This window comes from Cupressus sempervirens, chromosome 3, assembly GCF_028749045.1.
Source record: "Cupressus sempervirens isolate cs-2001-9-10 chromosome 3, ASM2874904v1, whole genome shotgun sequence".
NCBI lineage: Eukaryota > Viridiplantae > Streptophyta > Pinopsida > Cupressales > Cupressaceae > Cupressus > Cupressus sempervirens.
The window spans coordinates 107,201,576-107,226,709 of NC_143120.1; the positions used below are offsets into that span (position 1 = coordinate 107,201,576).

At 35.1% G+C, this 25,134-nt stretch overlaps 1 protein-coding gene across 1 annotated transcript; it reads right to left on the minus strand.

Moving 5' to 3' along the window:
- Positions 1-21,159: 21,159 nt before the first annotated feature.
- LOC149565008 (protein NRT1/ PTR FAMILY 5.10-like) lies at positions 21,160-24,674 on the minus strand. Its single transcript, XM_089818538.1, has 3 exons — positions 24,032-24,674; positions 23,179-23,741; positions 21,160-22,211 (listed from the first exon to the last, which is right to left on the minus strand). The coding sequence occupies exons 1-3, from the start codon at positions 24,401-24,403 to the stop codon at positions 21,356-21,358; spliced, it is 1,791 nt and encodes a 596-aa protein (XP_089674664.1). The 5' UTR covers positions 24,404-24,674; the 3' UTR covers positions 21,160-21,355.
- Between the last annotated feature and the right edge of the window lie 460 nt (positions 24,675-25,134).

Below are 25,134 nucleotides of genomic sequence, written 5' to 3' on the forward strand. Positions count from 1 at the left end.
AAATTGAAAGTAAAGACTCTCCCATCCCTCTGATTTTCTTTGTCCTCGGTTGGATTGTATTCGATCACTACTTAATTTTTGTGTCTATCTAGAAAAACAAACCATCTTTTGAAACCAATGATGTTGTCCAAATTTTATTTTACAACTTGAAAACCAACCTTGCAACTTGTCCAAAATCTATCAAAACAACCAACAATATGTCCTAAACAGTCTGAAATTCTCAAAATCTCTTCAAAATCTAGTTCAATTTTCAGTCTAGTCTCTAATTTCGTGTCTATTTTTCAAGATTTCGCACAAAATCCTTTTTACCTCACACTTTCTCACATGACTCTGTCAGAGTCCTTGCGTGAAACCACAAGTCTTCACCCGATCCCACAAGACTTTGCGCAAAAATTGTTCCTTTTCTATTAGAATCCTACTATCTCGTTAGTTTAGCACTTTCTCACGTGACTCTCTGAGAATCTTCACACGAGATCTTGCCTCAAAATTTTCAAAACTGTTAAATTGACTTGTTCAAGCTATCTGCACTCTGTGTCTAGTCTATTTCCTACATTCAATTAGCTCTATTCTATTTGTAGATAGTCCCAAAATAGTGACTTCCTGCTTAGCTAATGACTTGCGATCCATACTTTAACTAGTCATGTCTCTCAATTATCTTGCTCTTGTCCTTTAGTGCTTATTGTACTACATGTCATGATAGTCATAATCTTTGGTTGTTCTAGCCTTCAAATTAGACTATCTGTACCTTAGTATGCTACACACTTATCTTGCTTTTCTGAGACTACATTCTAGTGTGGTCCTTGTCTAAGCTTTTTCTTTTTGTCATTGTCTATGATTGTGGCAACTTGGCTTATATTCTAAAACTTGGTTTTCACTACTTGAAACATAGTACATCAAAATGGCTAACCAAAAATGCGTTAAATCCAATATTCCTAGTGAGGAAGAACAGCTACTTATTACAAACATGAAGCAACAAATCCAATCAATGAGTGCTCAACTTCAAAGGCTAAAGGAGGAAGATGAAACATCATCAAAAAAATTCTCCTTGAGAGAAAATTTCTCTTCCTCCTATGATAACCAAAAATCAAATTCTTGTGATCTTGAATCCAAGATATCTAAGAACACTTCACAAACACCCAAGAAATCTAGGAATTTCTTTGAAAACAAACCTTGGGAATTTAAACCAAAGCGTGATTTCACACCTTTGGGAAAATCTTACAAATTAGCCTTGGAAGAATTTCTTGAAGAAAAACTCATTATTTTACCTAAGGTCACTTTGGCGGGAGTTTCCTTTATGAGTAACTATTGTGCCTATCATAGACATAATTTACATAAAACTTCACATTGTAAGGAGCTGAAAAACAAGATCCAAGATCTCTTTGATAATGGAATAATTCAAAAATCTAAGCTCTTGTATACTAAAGATTCTACTCTCAAGAAGGATCAACATCATGAAACCAAGTCTAGTAATGGTTTAAATGTGACACTTACTTCTTTCAATATGCATTCACCTTCTAAAGTGTCCAATCTTTCCAAAACATATTCACCAAATAAAGAACTCACTACTCTCCCAATTGACTATGTGTACCCTTAAAGGTTGCCTCTAAAGGAAACTCAAGCTAATCTTGACTTAGCTGCAAACCTCTCCCATACTACTCAAACCAAAGATCCAAAACCTCCATGTGTTGCTCCTCCTATTATCCCCATTCCAACTATTCCTCCATTGTCCCTTTAAGAGCTTGTTTTGGAGACTCTAGAAATATATTAGAATATAGATTTAGATACTCCCTCATCCTCAAAATTGGTTTCATCTCAAGAGGACCACTTAAATGATGAAGAAACAAGTGTTGATTAGGACCAAGATTCCTTCATCCCCTTTCAAGTCTTCCAAGATCTTGTGCCTCCATCTCAAGAGCCACATAGTCCTCCATCTCCCATGTCATGCACCTCTACTAAGCAAGATCAAGATATTCCTTCCACCATCCTTAAGGAGATTATAAAAGACCAAGAGAAGGATACTTTTCCTATGTTACCTAAAATTCCTTTTGAAGAGAAAAGTGTTCCCTCACCCTCTTATTCTACCTTGTTACATTCACTTCCAAACTATGCTCAAGCTTTAAATATTCCTGTCAAAGGTATTGCTCCTATAACAGTTACTCATAAATCTATTGATGGCTTTGGTCATGTTTCTCACTCTAAAGATGATAATATCCCTACTCATGGTCCATTCACATCTTCTAAATCTATCCTTGGTCCCTATCCATATAAGCTAAAACCTTCAAGTCTTCCATCCATATTGGGACCTTATGTTGGAAATATTCAAGATATAACAAGTTACTGAGAGGGGAGGGGTGAATCAGTAACTTTAGAAATTTTAAGTTAATTCAGCATAAACTGAAAATCATTCATTTACCTAATTTGATGCATGCAAGAGATAAATAAATATTCATAACACATATGCATAGAGATTTTGGTGACCCAGAAACCTTCCAAAATAGAAAGTAAAACTAGGGTGGGGATGAAACCCACAAAACTTCTTTTCTGCAGTAGGAAGTTAGCCAGTTAAGGCATACAATGATCATTTCTGGTGATCTGCCCTGTTAGGAGCAAAAAAGGATTGCTAGATCCACCTTGTTAAAGGATTTAAAACACACTTTACAAGTATGCACTCTGTTAGGAGATTTATACAAAGACTGTTAAGTCTACCTTGTTAGAGGATTTTTAGATGACTCACCTGTTAGGATGAATCAATCAGATCTACATATACCTTGATTAGATCCTTTGCAATAATCACCTCTTGTGATTGATGAAATCTTTACTGCACCTTGTGAACCTTGCTAATATACTGCTCTGCTGCTGAATTTGCATCTGTCTCTTGTATATATTCATACATCACACTTTTCCATTACAACAATTACAATTTTGTATTATACACATATATACCATTTCAGTAATTATAGATGCAAGGTCGGCTGAACACAAGTAAACAAAATATAACTGAGTTGGCCAAATAGTAATATAAACTCGGGTTCTTCAGACAGACTTGATGACCTTCTGATACACAGCATCCACTACATTACATGGCATCGTCATGCACTTGGTAGAGGTAGGAGCTCGGTTCATACTAGTCATACAATGTTGCCTGGAACTTGGTAACCATTGGTGACTCGGTAGATATAGTGTCACTCGGTAAAAGCTAATTTCTTTGTTAATCAACTGAGCTCGGTTAATACTGAGTCCTTCTTCACTCGATCAATACTGAGTCCATCTTTACTCAGTTAACACTAAGTACATCTTCACTCGATTAACACTACATCTGTCTTTACTTGGTTAACACTGCTTCTATCTTTACTCGGTTAATACTAAGTCCTTCTTCACTCGGTCAATACTAAGTCCATCTTTACTCGATTAACACTAAGTACATCTTCACTCAGTTAACACTGCGTCCATCTTTACTCGGTTAACACTGCTTCTATCTTTACTCGGTTTGAACTGTGCCTTCGACGCTCAGTTTGAATTGTGTCTTTGATGCTCGATTTGAATTGTGTCTTCGACGCTCGGTTTAAACTGTGTAATGAGTGTTGTCACTAATGGCAAATACCTTTATGCCAACACCTTATATTCCTCTATCTCCTACTGCCACTATCAACTCATTACATGTTCCTCCTACCCTACCCCAAGATCAACAAAGATACACATACTTGAACTTTTCACATTCACCTTTCCATCTAAACCAGTCATATTGGCCTCATTCATCCACAACTCCCAAGTCCTTTGGAAGTAATTTGGATGATCAACTCAAAAACAAGTGCATGAATCCATCCTCAAAATTTCACTATGTCTCCTCTAATTAACATGTGAATGTCAAGAAGGAATATACACAAAAGAGACCACAAAGGTCCACTATTCAAAGAGCTCAACCAAAGAAAATGTGGGTTCTTAAATTTGTTATTAAAGAAATGTGTTCCAAAGCGTCTAATGAAAAATCAAAAGCTATATGGATTCCCAAGTCTCTTTTGAAGGACTTGAATATTGAAAACAAATAGAAGTTCACATTCAAGCTTCCAAAAGCTTCCACTCCATTTTCTTCCCAACATCTTCCTAAAAAGGTTTCAAAACCTTACACTTCACCTTTCTCCAAAATTATTCCACCACCTCATACATCTAAACCTCATACTATTTCATCCATATTTCCTCCATCATTCCACTACCCTTCAAGGTGTGTGTCAATGTTGATCTTGCCCACTTTTTCTTCTACCCTTACACATCCCTTTCAATACCCTATCCACTCCACCTTCTATCCTCCACCATTTATCCTTCCATCCCATTTATCTCATCCATAGCCTAAACCTTGTCCTCCATATATCTTTTCTACTATCTCCCTCCATTACCTTATCAGCATCTTTGAGTGTACCTTTCTATGGCCTTGGCTTATCATAACTTATCTTTCTTATAGGAGTACTATATAACTTGAGAAAGACTTCAATTCTTTCCAAAAACTCTAAAAATCCAAAAAAATAAAGAAAAAATGAAAAATGAAAAAGTGCCTTGGTGAAAACCACTTCTTGTGGCACCTTGGATAAGTACCATGATGAAAACTTGGTGAATAGGCATCATGCGTAATTCTTCCATCCATGACATCCTATCATGATCTTGCTGTTAGAACCTGAAAAGATTAATAACCCAGAAAACTAGTACAAAGAGTAAATATCTAAACTATGAATGCAGATGATACAAAATCAAAATAGCATCATAGAGTTAGTCTCCAAGAGAGTAATGCAAATGTTGGAAGCAAAATAGTATTAAGAGGATGCAAAAACAAGACATACAAATACAAGCCAAGTAGCATGCTTATATAGGCTAGGAAGAGGGAGGAGGTGGCAACACCAACCAATGAGGAGCAACCATCTATCGGACTAAAGATAGCAAAGTATCTTTCCAAGATAGCTAATGGATGCTCACATGTAGGAAGGTGACACCTCACAACCATTCACCTAATAAGACATGCTTTATTAACCTAAGCAAGATTATTAAAAGTGTAGGAAAAACCTAGCAAAATAGGAAAAATAAAAAACTACACTAACACTTGCTTATCCTTCAAATGTCCTCATTCTCAATGTCATTCACTCATAACCTCCATAACAAACTTTGCTATTTTATTCAGTTAACCCTTTGGTCTTGATCAACGAAAGAAAGAAGAAATCTTAGTTCTTAGCAATCTCTTGACATGGTCATTTTTGTGGATTACTTACACGATACCCTTCATTACACCATGAGCTGGTATTGTTATCTCATTTTCCCTAGCTTGGGTAATCTTGTGAAGGCTTTCCTTGAGGGTAACATTCACCTCTTCATACTCCTTGCCTATCCATCTCCACTTATCCACCAACTTGCTACTACATCTCGTCCTACACCTTGCTAGACACTAGAACAAAATCAAGGTAATCCTTCTTGAGAGCTAGTAATCTCTAAAAAATCATAAAAATTTGAAAAAAGTCCTAAAAATTTGTTACCTTGGTGAAAACCTAGCAATAGGCACCTTGGTAACACCAAAAAAACAAAAAAACAAAAAAAAATACAAAAAAGAGAAAAATACAAAAAAATTGGAAAAGCAAAAAAAGTGTCATTGGTAAAAACCTAGAAACAGGCATCATGGTAGCAAAAAAAGAGATTTCTGCCAAGAAGGTGAAAACTTAGTAAACAAGCACCTCTTGTTCCCAATGCTCCATCTTGCAATGCACCTTCTATCTTTCTATACAGCTGTTTTCCTTCTTTTCTCGCTTTATGCTCATGTATCCATGGATTGAGTCTTGTCACAACTCGGGGACATTCCCCTTCAGCGTCACTATTTTCAAGATTCTCCTCATAAAATCTACTTCATGATAGTCACCAATCATTCTGGTTGTGTCTGCCTACTGTCACTAGTGTCACTCTTTTTGAGATTCTCCTCATAGAATCTCCTTCATGACAGTCACCAATCATTTTGGCTATGTCTGCCTATTGTCGCTAGTGTGACTCTTTTCAAGATTTGCCTCATCAAATCTCTTTTGCAATAGTCACTAGTTGTTTCAGCTGTGTCTGCCTATGGTTGCTCATGTCACATTTTGAAATTCCTTTATGGAAGATCTCTCTTGCATCAGTCACCAGTCATTTTGGTTGTGTTTGTTTACTGTCGCTCAGTCCTCCCTAGGTTCTTCATCTCGAAGATTCCTCTTTTGGCTTCGGCCACTAGTCATTCTAACTGCATCTGCCTACTATCGTCATCCTATTGAAGAGATTTCTTTCATCTATGTTCTGGACATTGGCACTTGACATCAATCCTAAAAACATTGAACTCAAAATGACATACTTGTTTGGGTATGCTGAGCATTTTCTTTGTTTGCTTTGTTTTCGCTTTATCATGTCCCTCCGAGCAACTCAATGATGTCATTTTGAATTAGAGGAGTAATGACTAGGGTCATGATCTTTTCTTTTATTTATGTCTATGGTTTAGTTCCAATTAGCTAACAAGTTGCTACAAGAGGGGTGTCCACTATAAGCGCCTCCATCTTGTATTGGATGGTCAGGTGTACCTTGACTCCTTTTATACGAATATGTCAATAATGTTGGTTCTTCTCCTTGTTTGTTAAGAGTGAACTCTTCATGCTATAGTACATACTAATACTCATCTTGTTAAATGAACATACGGGTCATTGTGAGTATACCTAACACACTTCGTCTCAGGTTATGAACACAAGGGTCATTACAGACAGAATACTTATTGAATACTTAGCATAAGATGGATCTCTCATGTGTTTGGTGTGTCTGCATGCAAGCAACATTCTGGTCATCCTAGCATTTATGCTTTGATGCTTATGTTAACTTGCCATATTAAAAGGGACAAATGTTCTAGTCATTATGGCTTCTTGTGCCTCGAATGCTTACATTTAATCCCAACAAACCTATGATGTATGTCCTATTCATATTTCCATGATTGCAAAGTTAGTGGTAGTTATAGGATATATAAGCTTCGTTTGGGTCCAGTGATGATAAATTGTCGAGGCTTGGTAACCAGACCTAGGGTTGCATTTAACATAGTCTTGCATTGCATACTTCACTTGCATAAGCATGTGATTCAATTGCAAATCTACTTTCACCTTCTCTGATGAGGGATTGTTGATCTCTTCAAAAAACTATGTTCTTCATGACTGCACAAATGATCAATTAGTCACCCTCTTGGCTACTTGGGCTACTCTCAACCCATTTTTTAGGATCAAATTTGAAATCTGACACACTTAAGTGGCTCAAAAACGTGTTTTAAAATTTTGGAACTAGCGTGATTAAACACTTGTGTAGTCCAAATTTTTCTAATACTTTGTGAATCTTGGAATCTTTTCAACTCAAAATTTATTTTGAAAAAATCAACTCTGGTCAACTATTGGTCAAACTTGGTCTTTTGGACCTCAAAATCACTTCGGATCGACTTCCAAATTTCTTCTAATCATTCTGATCTCTTCATATTTCTTTTGATCATTTTGATCTCTTCATATTTTCTTCAGATCATTTTGATCTCTTCATATTTTCTTCTGATCATTTTGATCCCTTTTACATTCTATTGAACCTTAGATTTCTTCTACATATCTTTATCTACTGCTTTATATCACATTTCTAGTGTGTCATCTTTTGATTTCACTCCTGAGGGGGTAGGATGATTACATCATTAAATCCTTATTGCTTGGGGCATCTTGTTCCTATCTTTTGTCCTCATCATTCGAGGCATCTCACCACTAGGGGCATCTTGTTTCCCTATTTCTAGCATCTTTGTCATCTATTTCATCTTGTCATCATTTGATTATAGGTATCGGGATAGCCTAAACCCCAACTCCTAAGGATCAAGCCTCATTCTAGGGATGATTCTATGACTCATGATTGGGTCTTGTTATCTTTTATCAATCTTAGGTATCTAGAAGTTCTGTCTGGATCCTTAAAGGTTAAGCTTTGTTCTAGAGATAATCTTTTAAATGCTTATCAATCCCAAGTATCTAGGTGTTCTATCTGGATCCTTAAAGGTTAAGATCTATTCTAGAGATAATCTTTAAATGCTTATCAATCTCAGGTATCTAGGTGTTCTATCTAGATCCTTAAAGGTTAAGCTCTATTCTAGAGATAATCCTTTAAATGCTTATCAATCCTGGGTATCTAGGTGTTCTATCTGGATCCTTAAAGGTTAAGCTCCATTCTAGAGATGATCTTTTAAATGCTATCAATCTTAGGTATCTAGGTATTCTATCTGGATCCTTAAAGGTTAAGCTTTGTTCTAGAGATAATCTTTTAAATGCTTATCCATCCCAGGTATCTAAGTGTTCTATCTGGATCCTTAAAGGTTAAGCTCCATTCTGGAGATGATCTTTTAAATGCTATCAGTCTTAGGTATTTAGGTGTTCTATTTGGATCCTTAAAGATTAAGCTCTATTCTAGAGATGATATTTTAAATGCTATCAATCTCAGGTATCTAGGTGTTTTATCTGGATCCTTAAAGATTAAGCTCTGTTCTAGAGATAGTCTTTTAAATACTTATTAATCTCAGGTATCTAAGTGTTCTATTTGGATTCTTAAAGATTAAGCTATGTTCTGGAGATAATATTTTAAATTCTTATCAATCCCAAGTATCTAGGTGTTCTATCTGGATCCTTAAAGGTTAAGATCCATTATGGAGATGATCTTTTAAATGCTATCAATCTTAGGTATCTAGGTGTTCTATTTGGATCCTTAAAGATTAAGCTCCATTCTGGAGATGATCTTTTAAATGCTATCAATCTTAGGTATATAGGTGTTTTATCTGGATCCTTAAAGATTAAGCTCCGTTCTGGAGATAGTCTTTTAAATGCTTATTAATCTCAGGTATCTAGGTGTTCTATCTAGATCCTTAAAGATTAAGCTTTGTTCTGGAGATAGTCTTTTAAATGCTTATTAATCTTAGGTATCTAGGTGTTCTATCTATATCCTTAAAGGTTAAGCTCCGTTCTGGAGATGATCTTTTAAATGCTATCAATCTTGAGTATCTAAATGATCTATTTGGATCCTTAAAGGTTAAAATTTTTTCTGAAGGAAACCTTTAAAATGATTATCAATTTTGGGTATCTAGGTATCTTGCTTAGATTCCTTGGGATTAAGCTCTGTTCTAGAGATGGTCCTTAAAAGCTTATCAATTGGTCTTCGTATCATCAATTTTGGAACCAATCTCATTTCTTGATCCTCGCATCATGCTTTTTGATTTTCTTTGAATTGAACGTGTTGCTCGCACATTCATTCAAAGAGGGCCAAAATGTAATACCCCAAAATTGGCTCATTGCCATGATTACCAATTCTAGTCTATTCTGATCAATTCTAACACCTATTCTAATAGGCAATTCTCATTTTGATTTTCGCTACTTGACTTAATTGTCAGATGCAGAAAACCTTAATCTGCATTCATCATATTTCCTATTTAATACCTATAGTACTCACTCATATTAGCCACATTAAACCTATTTGATTTTAATTTAATTTAATCAAAAGTATTCATACTTTATTAAATTAAATTATCTCCTAAGGCTAATGTACTACGGGGTTAAATTTTTTTAATTTAATAAATATGCTTATTTTAATTAATTAAACAAAGTTATTTAATTAAATAGGAAGTCATTCCTAATTAATTAAATGAAATTATTTAATTAAATAGAAAAGGAATTTATGAGAGCATATCTCATTTTATTAAATTAAATATTCTTCCTAAATCTCCTCTTCAGTTCAAAATGGAAACTTTGAGTGAACTACTTCTCAAAATTAGAATCAATCTAGTTAACTTACTCTCTCACTCATGGCAAGTTTAGTTGACTGCTCATCACACTTAGATCAGAAATAGTTCGCTTCACCTGCACAAGGAAGTTTCCATCTTAACTAAATCTTTACTTCAATCCTAACCGTCGATCCGAGTTGATCCCACTCGTTGATGGATTCCAAAAATTCTATTTAAAGGACTCATAATTCCTTATCAAAAAGGTTGAATATGGTTGCTATCAAATTGCATTGAATGTCATACTCACTTTTGCTCACACATTTTCATGCATTCATACTTTTAGCTTAATCTCATCTAGTTCTTAAAAATTCATATGGTCAATCTAGTTTGATGTACATGTTCTTAGATTAATTGCATCTTTCATATAGAGTAATTGCATATCACATGGATTAATTGCATTTCTTTAAATCCTTCATTCTTACAGTGTCTGGTTGCTTACACCTTGAATCTGAGGATATCTGATAAGAAAAATTCCTTTAGATAGAAGGCAACAAGTCACCTTGTTGGACTATTCTTGGGTGAACAATCTCATATTCATTCTAGGATGAATACACAAATAAGGACCGTGTTGAAGTGCGTGTGTTAACAGAGGCCACATATTCACGCATACAATTGTTAGAAAGTAAAGTCCACCAACATAAGTGATTGAGGGGGGTGAATCAGTTATGTATTTAAATGACTTCTATATAATTTATCAAATCTAAAATATATAACCAATAGATGCAACAACTATGCATAGTGACACAAGATATGTTAACTAGGGAAACCCTCGATTAGAGGAAAAACCCTGATGGGAATGATGCCCACAAGATGATGTACTAATATAAAATTTCTTTGCAAAAAGGATTTTACCCTATTAGGAGTCAAGTCAATATAATCAGTGCATATGAGTCACTTTTAGGAGACTTCAAATCCCTTCTAGAAGATTCCAACCATGTTAGGAATCTTCACATAACAGTTCTTAGGATAACATATCCAAGGGTGAATTCACTGATACAACTACTTATCTTCCCAATATAGTTCCTTTCAAGTTCTCAACACATCATCCTCGTCAGCCTCTGTAATGATCTCATCCAATTCGCATCCACAGTTTGCATACAATCTTAATGAGACAATTACAACCAAGGAAAAATATCTTTTCTTTATACCAAGTACTAGAAAAACCCATTGAGTTGACCTTGAGGCTTTTCCAATGTACAATAAAAGTATAGGACCTCATTAAGATATAACATTACACATCACATTACAAATATAACTTCACAAAATGATATGACCAAAAATCGGCCTCCAGAGAATAACGCGATTGTTATCCTTCATAGATATTCACAGAATGATCAACTAATTATTCCATGACAAAAATATCACCACAAACATGTATCTAACTAAAATCCAAGGTCAATAAATAAGCTTCAACCTCATCAAATAGATACAACTCAAATATATGTACTTTGTTCCCTGCACACTAGCCTACAACCAGTCTTCTATTAAACTTTCATAACTAACTCAAATATTCATAACTCTTTCTACGAACATAGATAGATCATAAAGACATATCTCCAAACATGATTTTGACCCCACAAAACATAACTCTATAACTACTAAATGTGTTGAACAAAAATCTCTTTGTAACTATGATTGTTTTATCTAGAAAGCCAATATGTTGACGTCAATGACAAACCAAGTCATGAATGCAACACATCAACACTCAATCATCTCTCTAAACATGTCAATAGACTCCTCCAAAGGAATAGTCTTCAGAATTCATTCTAACAATCTCCCTCTTTGGCATTGATTGTAACATATGATGAAAAATCATATGCCAAAAATACCAAACTAAAAATCCAAATTCACCCCCATTGATATTAATGAGTTTTTACTAGCACCAATAGGAACTGAATACTCAACATATATAACTAATTCTCTCCCATACAAAAATGATACTCCCCCATATATATATACAATTTTTCATGTATTACTCTCACCCATCGACATCAATAACAAAGGTGTCATTATGTCAATTCTCAAAATTCAATCATCTCTAATACAATCTGAAAAAGTTTTCCAAGTGTTGAAAGATGTACTTATACAATTCATTACCAAAGAGTTCTCAATAACTCTACTAAAAAACTAACCACTCCCCCAAAGGGAGCATCACGAAACATGCACTCTGGATGTAAGAGTAAGCTATGATTATACTAGATTGATGAAATCCTATATCAACTACTTTGAAGAAGATTGGGGCATAACCCCAAGCATGCCTATTAAATAATAAAATGTGTCCTTAGCCAAAAATGTTGTTTATTGCTTTATGCTAACAACTCCAATCTTATTTCCTTAATTTCTAGCTTCTTTATCAAGCAATGATATTTTATTGCAATGTGCTTAGTCTTTCAATGTAACAATGGATTCTTTGACATACTAACTGTACTTGTGTTATCACAATGAATGATAATAGGTTCTAAAAACTCAATACCTATATCTTGCAACATTTTTTTCACCCAAATAATATGATTATGGTTGTTTTCTACTACAAAATACTCTTAGTTTTGTTGTAGATTGTGATTTGCAATTTTGTTTCTTACTTGGCCATGAAACCAATCTTCCTCCCTAGAAGAATGCTCCACCACTTTTACTTTTTTTGTCATCTATATGTCCTACCCAATCTGCATCAATGTATGAACATAAGGTAAAGTCGTGTGATCCATCAATACCATGTGAGATGTCAATACCACAAGCTATAATTTGATGTCTCCTTTAAGTATCCACATATCCTCTTTATTGTTGCTAAGTGTGTCTCTTTAGGTCTTTAGAATTTTCTTAAAATCTCACCATAATTCCAATTGCATTAGCTATATCTGGTCTTGTGTGTGTCAAATACTACAATCCTCTAATCATAGATCTATATCTTATTTGTATTGTACTAGGAGACTCATCTTTACTTGATAATTTGCATCCTGTAACCATAGGTGCTTCAACTAGCTTACAATTTTCCAATCCAAAATTTGTCAAAAAATTATTAATATAATTAGTTTGTGATATGAAAATGTCATCTTTGTTTTGTGTTATTTGAAATCCTAACAAGTATTTCATCTCACCAACTATACTCACCTCAAATTCATTATTCATCTCTTTTGATAATTTCTCACTAGCTTCATCATTTCCTCCAAAGATAATGGCATCAACAAATACTACAATAATTAGTAACTATCTGCATTTTTCCTTAAGTACATGTTACTAAATTTGCACTACCTTTATTGAATCCCAAACTGTACAAATGTTTATCCAATCTTGCATACCAAGATCTAGGTGCTTGATTCAATGTACACAATACTTTATTTAGTCTACAAACCATATATGTATCTTTTGTCAGTAGAAAGCCATCAAGTTGTTCAACATAATCTTCTTCCTCAAGTTATCCATTTAGAAAATTTGACTTAACATCCATCTAATAAACCTTGAAATTTTTGTTAGATGCATAAGCCAAAAGCATTCTTACTTCTTCAAGTCTAGCAACATGAGCAAAAGTTTCCTCAAAATCAATTCCTTCTTGTTGTGAATAACCTTTACATACTAAGCTCACTTTGTTTCTTACCACTTCTCCTTGCTCATTCATCTTATTTCTGAATACCCACTTTTTGCCAATGATGTTCTTCTCTTTAGGTCTAGGGACCAATTCCCATGTCTTGTTCTTTTCAATGTACTCAATTTCTTCTTTCATATCCTTTATCCAAAATCCATCCTTACAAAGCTTCATCTGTAGTCTTAGGTTCAACTTGTGATATCAAAATAATTCTTCACTTACCTTATTCCTTGTCATCACTCCCTTGTTTGCACTTCCAATGATATGATTCACAAGGTGATTTCTTATAATATATTTAGGTGTTGTTTACTCTATTATGATTTCCTCTTAGTTGGACGATTAAATTTATGAGAACTAAATGAATTTTTAGATTCTAACATATTTTATGAGGAGCATGTAATTAATCTCAAAAATAACAACTTCATCTTCCCCTCACCATAATGGAGTTGTAAAGAGAATGAACTGGAAATTGTTACCCATGAATGGTCCACATTTAGTTCTTGTATATGATCACGGTAATATTTAAGTTGCTATAAAAGGATGGTCTCTTATCAAAGTCTAATTGTGAACATTAGCTTTTTTGGCATTCTTTGTTTTTAAGTCTCTTGTTCAAACAAATCTGTGAACTTGAATATTGAACACTTTTATTCAATGTTCAAAGTTCTTAAGTACATCAGTTTTCTTGGTTGAGTTGGGAAAGTCAATTGTCCCACGGATATTGTCACTCATCATTGAAGTTGAACTTGAACATGGAACACTTTGTTCAAGGTTCAAGGTTCACGGGTTCACATTTGTGTCTAGTCTTTCATCATGAGCATAGTTTTCAATACATCACTACTATTGAACTTGAACATTGAACTATTTTGTAGTTTAATTATTCATACTCACTTGGTCATAAAGATTGATGTCTTTTGTGCCACATGTCTAGGTTAACAGCTCAGCATAAGTGCAATGTTTTCTGAATCTATAGAAAATATTTGTATTAATTGGGAGTTAAAGGTAATGATGGTAAGGCATGTCGCGAAACGGGTAGAGCTCGGGTGAGATTGTAATGATTGAAAATACTTGTCCCATCATCAATCTTGTCAGCCATCCACGTGCTTTAAGCATGGGTTTTATATTTTAAATGGAAGTCACCTTCTTTTCATTCCCCTACCATTTCTACTTTTGGTAAATATTGTTTTTTCTCGTCTATATGTACATGGGTGTAGCTTAAAAATTATGTTTTTGCAAGATTTCATGCATTCAAAATAGTGATTCTCTAGTCCTTCATCTTTCAGGTGTCATTTTTTCTACATTATCTTAAGGTTGTGCATTCTTTCTATTTCTACTTCATTATGGTTAACTTTCCTATCACAGTTGTCACTTTCTATCCTAAGTTACCTGATAAGATCAAGGAGTTTGTTATAAGTAGCATGTTGCCTGACATCGAAGACACCTTCCCGATGAAAGAAGATATGGGTAAATTTTTAGCTAGATTTGCAAACTAAAAACCTAGTTCTATATCCCAGAAAGTCTCAGATAGTGGTCTATAGCAAGTGTCCACTTTCCCCAAAGCTTTTCCCTATCCAAAATCAATCCTAGCATTTGGGATAGGTATGATGTAGTTGAAAAGTGTATTTGCAACTTAATGGCAAAGTCCTAGTGTATTTTAGCTGAGTTACTGTCATGGGTGCACTAAGGATCCCTTCGTGTTAAATCTATGAAGACTAGACTATCATTTCTTCCTACACCAAATTCTCTACAGATGCCACTGAATTCAAAAATACCATTGCAAAAGGTTGGATTTTAAAATCCAAGAGATGGGGTTTTTGACTTCCACATCCATTGACCAGAGAACACATGATCCCTGAGATTAAGGATGTCATTATGCTATTGAACAAAGTGAAGAGGAACCCACATGATTTTTATTGGATGGATTGGATGTACTTTTTCATTGAGACAATATTGGGAGAAGATAAATTCATCGATTTGGCAGATATCATAGCTACTAGACTGCAAGATGAGCTTTCCTAGGCTTCTCAAATTTCTGGATTTTATATGACTTCCTACTTTTTTTATATCTTGGCTTGTGGCATAGAGTGGAAGGGTTTACCATAGTCAGACTAGAATCCAAGAATGCCTATTTATGAGTACTATCCTTTATTGTAGAAGAATAAAAATCTTGAGGGTTTCAAAATAGTTCAAGATATGTTCCTAGCTAAATTGGCATTTGAATTGCAAGGGAAAGAGAATGTGAGGTTGACAAAGGAAGCCACTCAATTGATTGATATTTATGGTAGTTTCTTTACTTAATTCCCCAAGTTAACCTACCTCAGGATCGACAGATATGAAAGAAAGCCTCTAAAGTTACCATGTCACTGCTTGGATCCTTTTGTGTTGATCAAGATATGCAGACAATTGGTAGATGTTGACAAGAAATGTAAAACTTGGAAAGGTTCTAGTTACACCTTCCCTATTGAAATTAGACATTACAAATGCAAGACAATTCAAAATACCCTTAAGCTTAAAGCTGAGATTAAATCCATGAACTTGTTAACCTATTCTACGATTTATGGGCTAACTGTTAGGATGATTATGAAGAGGCTATGGTCTAGGTTGTCACTAGCACAAATCAAAGATTTCAATATTTTGCTAGATACTTATGGCATAATCAAGGAAAATGATGAAGTTATTGACCTAGCTTACATTGAGCAAGTTGAAGCTTACCCATTGCTAGAGATTGACTAGACAATGCTAGAGGAAGACGACCTACATACAAGAACCCTACCCATCCTAACCAAAATAGAGCAATGGCTCATAAGAAAGAAGTAGTCAGGATCAGTGGCTTGTAGTGGTTAAAGAATTCATGCTAGTTCTAGTTCACCTTTAGTTGTTCTCAGTTCTAATGAAGTTATTCCTTCTCCCACTATAGGAAAGCTAAAGTCAAGTGTTGAACTCAAAAATTATATTCAAGGTTTAGTTCATCTCCATCCTTCCATCAAGTGGACTCATTCTCATAGCAGGAAGAAGTAGGAGTAGACAAAGAGCTTGAAGGAGGCTCATGACAAAATAGAAATGATAGAGCTTGACTTAAGAGAAGAGATAGAAGGAATCAAGGAATCCCTTATTGGTGAGATGGAAAAGGTGTCAACAAGCAATAGAAGGTGGTAACACTTTGAGTGCGATGACAATCAGTTCATCATGTGTTCTACAAACTCCTCCTCCCAAAGAGAATCCTCCTATCCCTAATTGGTTTGAGTTATTAGTGAGCAAGAAGAGAAGCATAGTACCAATCACTCTCCCAGTGGGCGATATGGTAAGAAAATGCCTTGGGAAGACTCCTAAGACCAAAAGGACAAAGATTGAAACTATGATGATTGTTGATGAGAATACAGGGCAATGGGTCGCAGAAGTAATGAAGCCAACAACTAAGAAAGGTATAGATGAAATACAACCCCAAGATTATATAGTTGAGAAAATCATCCTTGGCCCTACCTCTAGGAAAACTAATATAAAGATATGGAATGTAGGGAACTCCAGGATTTCCTAGCATAAATGGAAGGATCTGAGGGATAAATAGGAGCTAAAGCAATCACTGTGGAAAATGGTCGAGTACATCCATGAAATGCATAGCCCAAATGTAGAAGCTCTGCCTACTACCATTTCTGTCATTGACGTTGAATATCCCTTGAACAAGAGCTTTATTGAATAGGTTAAAAAGGATCGTTCCATCTCCAAAACCTATGGCGAGTGGCTGAATGTAGTTCATGCTCAAGCAACCAATTATTTCTCTCATTTTACAAATACCAATGCATGAGATGATAAATTGATAATAGCCCTAGAATCAGAGATAAACTTCTGGGAATCCGAAATCATCAAACGAGATGAGTATTTCATCAAAAAATTTGAGGTTCAGTAATATGGCATAGATAAATTCTTGAAAAAAAAATTAGAAGCCAAGTTCAATGATGATTTCCTATTCATCTCCTGAGCTAACCTAGAATGGAGAAACATAATGATGGAACAAGGGTTAGAAGAATTCTCTAAACTACTAAAGGAGGTAGGATGTCTGAAGGAAATCTTGGTAGCTTATATTAAATGCATCGATGTCAAGATTATGAGAAATGAAGACCAGGATGAAAAGCCCCCAAAGGAAGTGGAAACAACCTTTTTCTCTAAGATTAATTGGTTGAAGGAAACAATCGAAGTTTCAGTCAAAGATTTAACCATTGTCACTAGAGAAAACTCCATGATGATCATCTATACCAATCACTTGGACATACAAGATAAAAAAATTGATCATATCTATAGAATTATGAAGATGTGGGAGCTTTTCCTAGAGCAGCTAGGTGTCCCACAACAACAAGAGTTGGTTGGTTTCCTCACAACACATAGAGTTTGGAAAGAAAATAGTGGTAGTTGCTCTAATGCCCAAGAACCTCGTGCCAATATCAATGATACAGTTGGAGCTTAGGAGACAATTGAAGAGTCACTTGCATCATTTCCCTATTTTTAGCTAGCTTTTGATTAAGACTTTGTTCATTTTAAAATGTTTGGAATTCCCTTAAGGAGTTACTTTTTTTTTTAAACAAATTGAATAGCCCTGCGTGACTATATATGTAAGGTTTTAATCAATCTAAAGGGTCGGCTCTCTGGATTTAGTACCTTTTCTTTTGCTAGTAAGTTTAGTTGTTTCCTTTCGTCATTGATGAATACTAAAATTGATGGTAGTAGAAGTGACTGTATGGTTATTTCTGGTACATCTGTTTGATAATCATGTGGTTGTCTTATTGGATGATGGACTTCATGTGAAATTCATTCCTGTATAGATGTCATTTCATTAACTGTGCTGAGGTTAATTTTCCTTTTGTTGTTTTGGTGAGCTTGATCATAATTTAGGAATTTTAAGTTGTGTCATATGGCATGTATTAAATGTTAATTGTTAAATCTACAACATTCTTTTGTGGTTATGAGAGGATGTTTTCATTTTCCTTAAGTTCTTTCAGGTCAAAAGAATGACTGTTATAATTCATTTACAATAAGAGTTGTATTGATAAATTATTGTAGAAGGAAGTTGTGCCTTTAAAACATAGAGAATCTGTGCAAGTTTTTCTAACTCATTTGTGGTGAAAGTTGTTTTTCTTGTTGATAGAGATTCAAATAACTGGGGGGGACTATTCACTAACAAAAATAATGGAGCATGCTTAAAGTGGAATTTGTTTGAAACAAATAATTCTACAAAAAATTGGTTCCTATGGCTTGCTGCCCAAATAATGGGTCTCTATATCTAACTGTTGTGAATAAGATTCATATGGAGGCTTGATAGGAAAAAAATTCTCATTGTAATATATTTCAATTTTTATTGTGAAGCACATGCTCATGCCATTGAGATGTTGTCAAAATTAGAGCCTTAAGTAGTTGAGTGCATCTTTATCAACAACAATATTCAATCAAATGGTACAAACTTAGGATCCTATAGATATGAGATTTTTATATAATATAAATGTAACTTGTAGAGTGATTAAGCTTTAGAACTCTTGCAACTTTTCACCCAAAAGAGGATAAGATGTGGTATAGCTCTCCCCATTACAGAGAAAGTTGAACTATAAGCTGGTGAAAGATTTAAAGAGGGGAGCTCAAATAGTTCCATTTTTTTTGAAGAGAAGTTATAAACTCCACCTTAATTCTTGATGAAATGCATTTGACTATGAAACCAACTAGACATGTGTACTCATCTTGGCTTGGGTCGCACTTTGACTACTAACACAAGCCTAAAACCCATGAGGTGTTATAATGAATGATTTTGGATCTTGGAGAGTAGTTATGGATGACAAGACAATAGTATTGAAGAAAAATCACATATGAGAGTCAGTATCTTCACCTAATGGTCATAAATCCATTGGTTGTGATTTGGGGTCAAAAAGAAAATTAGATTTGATGACAATGTTGAAAATAAAGGTTAAATTGGTTGGTAGCTTTTTTAAAAAGGCTAAATTAGTTGCAAAGGAATACTCCTAGCTTGGGTGAATTGATTACTGTGAGATTTTTTCCAATTGCTAAGATGACATTTTTTTGGCTCTTAATGTTTATTATGGTAGACTTTAGTTTTGAGATTGGATAAATTTATGTGAAGAAATCTCTTGCCCATGGTGATTTGGAGGAAGAGATTTCCATAACAAAGCACCACGTGAAAATAAGCATAGTTTGAGGTGAAGGGCTTAAGAGTTGTCAAATATATTATTGGTATGGAAAGCAAAAGAGATGAGAGTGAACAAAAAGCTTTGATTATGCTCTAATGAACCATGTGAAATTAATGTTGGATAAATTTAATATGATAATTTGTAGACCATTGTATGTTCAATCTCTCAATGCATACTAGCTTACACATAAAGAAATGTCTGACTTCATCCACCAAGACGGAGGACATGGATTATGTATAGTGTTGTTGAGAGCTTAAACGTGCCATAGTTTGTAGTGGACTAAACATTATTAATCAGATTCAATCTTAAGCCTCTTTATGACTTATTCTTAATGAGATAGTTAGGATGTACTTCAAAGAGTCTTCAAAAATTTGTGAGGTAACAATACCTTGTTTATTATCAAGGTAGGGGACCGACATTCAGTGGATATTCATTAGTAATTAGATTGATATCCATAAATAAAGATCCATTAGTTCAAAGAGAATTTGAAAATCTATTGTTAGAAATGTGGTTTCCATTGAACCAAAAGATCGGCATGTCAATGTCCTATACAACCATTAGACTTATAGAATTTACAAGAGATTGTTCGTCCCTTGTCACAAATCCCCTATCTAGTAGCATCTTTAAAATCATTAGACTTATAGAATCTGCAAGAGATTGTTAGTCCCTTGTCACAAATCCCCAATCTAGTAGCATCATAGAACCATCAGTAGCAAAGGCAAAGACATAGCTTGTCTATATCCTCCACCATTTTGCAACCAATCTCCCTTTCAATAATACTTGAAGGGATTTGAACCTATGACCAATCTCTGATACCACTTGTTATAAATGTGGTTGTCATTCCAGCAAAAGATCGACCTGTCAATGCTCAATACAACCACTAGACTTCTAGAATTCACAAGAGACAATTAGTCCATTGTCACGAATCCCAATAGAAGCATTGACCAATTTGTCAACATTTGTGAGGTAACAATACCTTGTTTATTATTATGGTAGGGGACCGACATTTAGTAGATATACATTAGTAATTGGATTGATATCCATAGTAGAAAATACATAGTAAATACACATTTGATTTATTTGGTAGTGTTATTAATAGAATAAATAAGCGATAGATTGTGCTCTTATTCATCTTTGTGTATTCAATATTAAAATATTATCTTTCATATTTAATTTCAACTATTACATTTTCTTATTTCAAATTATATATTCACCTTTTATATTTAGATGATAGGCTTCTCCGAGGAAGGCTTGCAATCTGAAAAATTGTCTCGTGCAGAGCACTGCAAAGTCATTCCACATCACTTCTTCGTCCTATTTCGTGGACCTATTCACGACGCAAAGCCCTAATATAAATATGTATCAAAGTTTTTTTTTTTAACTCAAAGCAATGAAAAACCTTAATAATATGGGAAAGCTGTGAAAGATATGAACGTTGTCTCACTCATTGAACATTTCCTTTGGGTTTATGTGATCCACCTACTATAACATTTAATTCAAAGACTGTTACGCATAATTTCTGATCTACTAATTATGGTTCTGAATTATCTTGAAAGATACATCTGGTTATATATACTTCGTTAAAACATTGAAATCAACCTCTTATAAGTCTCTGTTATTCATGTTACCACTTTACATGATTACAATTCAGTAACTGGTGTTAAAGAATTATGATGATAGATTTCTACAAAGTGACACATGAGGTGATAGATTTCCTCTCATGAAGTGATCTTCTGCATAGCCAATCACCCATTTCTTAAAAGAAGTCATTGCCAATCACACAGTCTCCTCAGCACAGCAATTGTTGCACTCTGCTTCTTTATAAATGAAGCAACCAGCCAGGGAGATATAGATGCAGAGAAAGAATGCACTTAATGCAGCAAGAAGCCAATAATAGTAGTCCAAATGAGCCTTGTTTATGTTGTCTGCAAACCAGCTCTGTCCCCTGCTTCTGTTACTGATACCCTCAACAATGGAGATCAAGATACTGCTAAGGAAACTACCAACTCCTAAAATGCTCAAGTACAAAGCAATGCCCAAGCTCTTCATCATATCAGGCATCTGGTCATAAAAGAACTCCTGCAATCCTACCTGAGCAAATACATCTGATATGCCAAGGAGAATGCATTGTGGTAGCAACCAAAATATGCTCAATTGAATTGTTTCATTGGATAGGCCTCCTACCATATGATCCTCCGATGCCTGAAGCCTTTTCATTTCTATCAGTGCTGCAACAACCATGGACAGAAAGGAACAAAAGATACCAATGCCTATCCTCTGAAGCAAGGTTATGCCCCGCTCAATACCAGTTATTTGTTTAGCAAATGGAACAAATATTCGATCATATACTGGGACCAGTACAACAATGGACAAGGCAATAAAACCTTGCAAGCTTGCTGCAGGGATTTCAAAGCTTGAGCCAATCTTCCTGTACATGCTGCTTCCCTGCTTTATGAAAAATGTTGGTGATTGTGCAAAGATTACCCCATACATCAAACAAGCTCCCCATATGGGAAACAACCTTAGAACAAATTTCACTTCTTCGACTTCTGTGACTGTGCATAGTCTCCAGTTGATTCCTGATTTCTGCTCATAGTCCGATTCAGTCCTCATTGCTGCTTTGTCTAGAAACCTGAGAAACAAAAATTAATGAATGAGTGACCAAATTTAGGGTTTCATGAGTGGTAGTAAGAAATAAAAGAATAACTAGAGATGGGGCTCAAAAGTACACGTTTTTTAACAAGGAGTTCGAAAAAAGGGCCCAAACAAACATGATTATGCACAATCAAGCAATTGGCATGAACCTATGCAAATTTTCTCTTTATATGATGGACTGCACATTTCCTCTTCTTCATGATGGAGTTGAACCACAGAGCTATCCAAAATGGCAGAAACAGTAAAAATAAAAATTATACATAATTTAAACCATAGGTTTATATTGTTTACTCGGTGGTCAGCATCTCTTTGGAGATTCTCCTATGGATCAGGTTAAATCTGGCATTTGTATCAAGCATTGACAGTTTGAGCTTTTGGTGCAATGGTAAATGATTCCAACAATTGATATCAGAATCTCAGCTCATGTGTTCGAGTCTCCCTTCAGTGGGTGCTGAAGGCTCAGTCGTGCCGAGGGGGAGATTGTTGTTGACTCAGTGGTCAGCACCTCCTTGGAGATTCTTCTATGGAGAGGGTTAAATCTGGCATTTGTATCGGGCATTGACAGTTTGAGCTTTTGGTGCAATGGCAAATGATTCCAACAATTGGTATCAGACCTTGGGTCATGGGTTTGAGTCTCCCTTCAGTGGGTGTTGAAGGCCCACTCAGTGCTGAGGGGGAGATTGTTGTTGACTCAGTCATCAGCATCTCCTTGGAGATTCTCCTATGAATTGCGATAAATCTGGCATTTGTATCAAGCATTGACAGTTCCAGCTTTTGGTGCAACAGCAAATGATCAACAGTTTATGAATGAAAACAAGCCATACAATTAATAAGAACTTAAACCATCCTTTTACATGGATTTTGTTTGAAATACAAATTAGATGCATATGAAGAGATAAGGAAGGCCAAATTAGATGCATATGAAGAGATAAGGAAGGCCTTGCCTCAACTGCTTTGTAGGCAAAAGTTGCCTTCTCACTTGAACCTTCAAACCATCTTCCTGAACTGCGCAGAGTTTTTCTTCCTTCAAAGGTACGGAGACATTCCATTTATGAATCACAGCAATGAAGACTCTGAAAATCTGAGTCAGTGGACTGGCACCAGCCAGTTTATGACGGTAAAACTTTGTTCCCCAAATGAACATGCAGAGTGCTATTGCCATGATTGCTGTTGGGATACCAAACCCTAGACCCCAACCAACATTTTCTAGAACATAACTGATCACAAAAGAAGATAACACCACACCACTGCATATACCAAAATACCACCAGTTGAAGAAGGAAGCCTTATACTTCCTCTCATCCACATCTCTCTCACTGAACTGGTCCGCACCAAATGCTTCCAAACAAGGTTTGTGACCTCCTTGACCCAAAGCAACCAAATAGAGCGAGAAGAAAAAGAGCCCCACTTGCAAACGTGAGGGTTTGGGACAGAAATATGATGTGCTATCACATGGAGGAGGCCTAAATATCGTGATGGATGTTGCCATAGTTAATGAACATAGCCCCTGCAAACAATGAAGCTTTTAGTGGCCAATAACCGAAGTGAAAACTAACCTCAATTTCTACATAAGCAGAATTCAAGAGTTTTTCAAAGGTGTAAGAAAGCATTAGGAAGTACTAAACATACAATTTCTCCCAACTTTCATTATTCAAAGATGTAAGAAAGAATGATTCATCATCAAATACTCTACTCTACTGAAAAATGGAAAATAACATCTAATGCCAAGAATGATGTAGGAATTTACTCTGAATACAACATAACCATTCAAGAAAAAGAGGTTTTGGCTATACTGACCAGCAGATATACAACAGATGAGAGAAGAATGGTCCAATACCGACCCAAATAGGAATCAGCAACAAAAGCTCCAAGGAGGGGAAGCATGGTTGTAGTACCTGACCAGATATTCACATTTTTGGCAGCGGTAGCAGTGCTCTCGTGCATCACACTACTAAGATATGTTACCAAGTTAGAGTTAATACCATGGTAGGCCACTCTCTCTGCAATTTCAACACCAATTATGAAAATGGCAGTTTTCCATCCTCCTGTGAGATCTCTGTGAATTGGCCTTCCTTTGAGATCTGTGGATCCATCCTCAACAACATTGCTGCTTCTGTTGATGGTTTTCCTGGTGAGGGGCGATTTAGAAGAAGAAGATTGTTGCTCCATGACTAACGATGGAATTTCAACAAATAACAATAAAATTCTGATGATAGATCATAGAATATGATTGAAAGATTGATAGAAAAATTCCTAACTCAAAGATAATTTAACAGAAATCTCCATGAATTGAGAAAATTTTGATAAATTTATGTTGCCTACTCGGTTGTAGTTCATTCCACTAATGTGAAGAATATATAATCTTTGGTGGGTGGTGAAGAATGGGGGCATGTCTTCTCTCGTGACTATGTTAATGGGAGATTAATTTCTATAAGAAATCCAATTTAACCTTACCCAAGGCTTAAATTTTAGATCGTTCACAGTTCTAAACCACAGTATAAGAGAATTCTAAGCATGAGTGAGACAGCTTGTCCAACGAACTCTACAGCATCCACTGATTAAAATATATAAACATGAGAGCGAATGATGTTATTCTTGACCATTGTTTGTTCTTTTCTATCTCAACTCACTTATTAAATACTATATTTACTGGAAATTGGCAAATAAAAGGACAATTAATTATTTTCCCACCAGTGTAATAGAATCATCAAATCAGAATAAAATCACCACCATAAAACAAAATAAAGTGGCGTAGATATGTGATTTTACTCCTCGGAAAGATCAGTTTTTAGTATAATTGCAGATTAAAAATACAACAGAACTATGATGATGGTGTCTTGTGACAAAATTTTCTGACGTAACTCTAGTCATTGTATATCATTTGAGTTTCTTTCCAATCT

What these genes read in the sequence shown, in the direction of transcription:
- LOC149565008 (XM_089818538.1), bottom strand. Translation starts at nt 24,403, where the DNA reads ATGGAGCAACAATCTTCTTCTTCTAAATCGCCCCTCACCAGGAAAACC. An exon ending in CATCTGTTGTATATCTGCTG is followed by an intron (nt 23,742 to 24,031) that starts GTCAGTATAGCC and finishes CATTGTTTGCAG; the next exon opens with GGGCTATGTTCATTAACTAT. An exon ending in TTGCCTACAAAGCAGTTGAG is followed by an intron (nt 22,212 to 23,178) that starts GCAAGGCCTTCC and finishes TTTGTTTCTCAG; the next exon opens with GTTTCTAGACAAAGCAGCAA.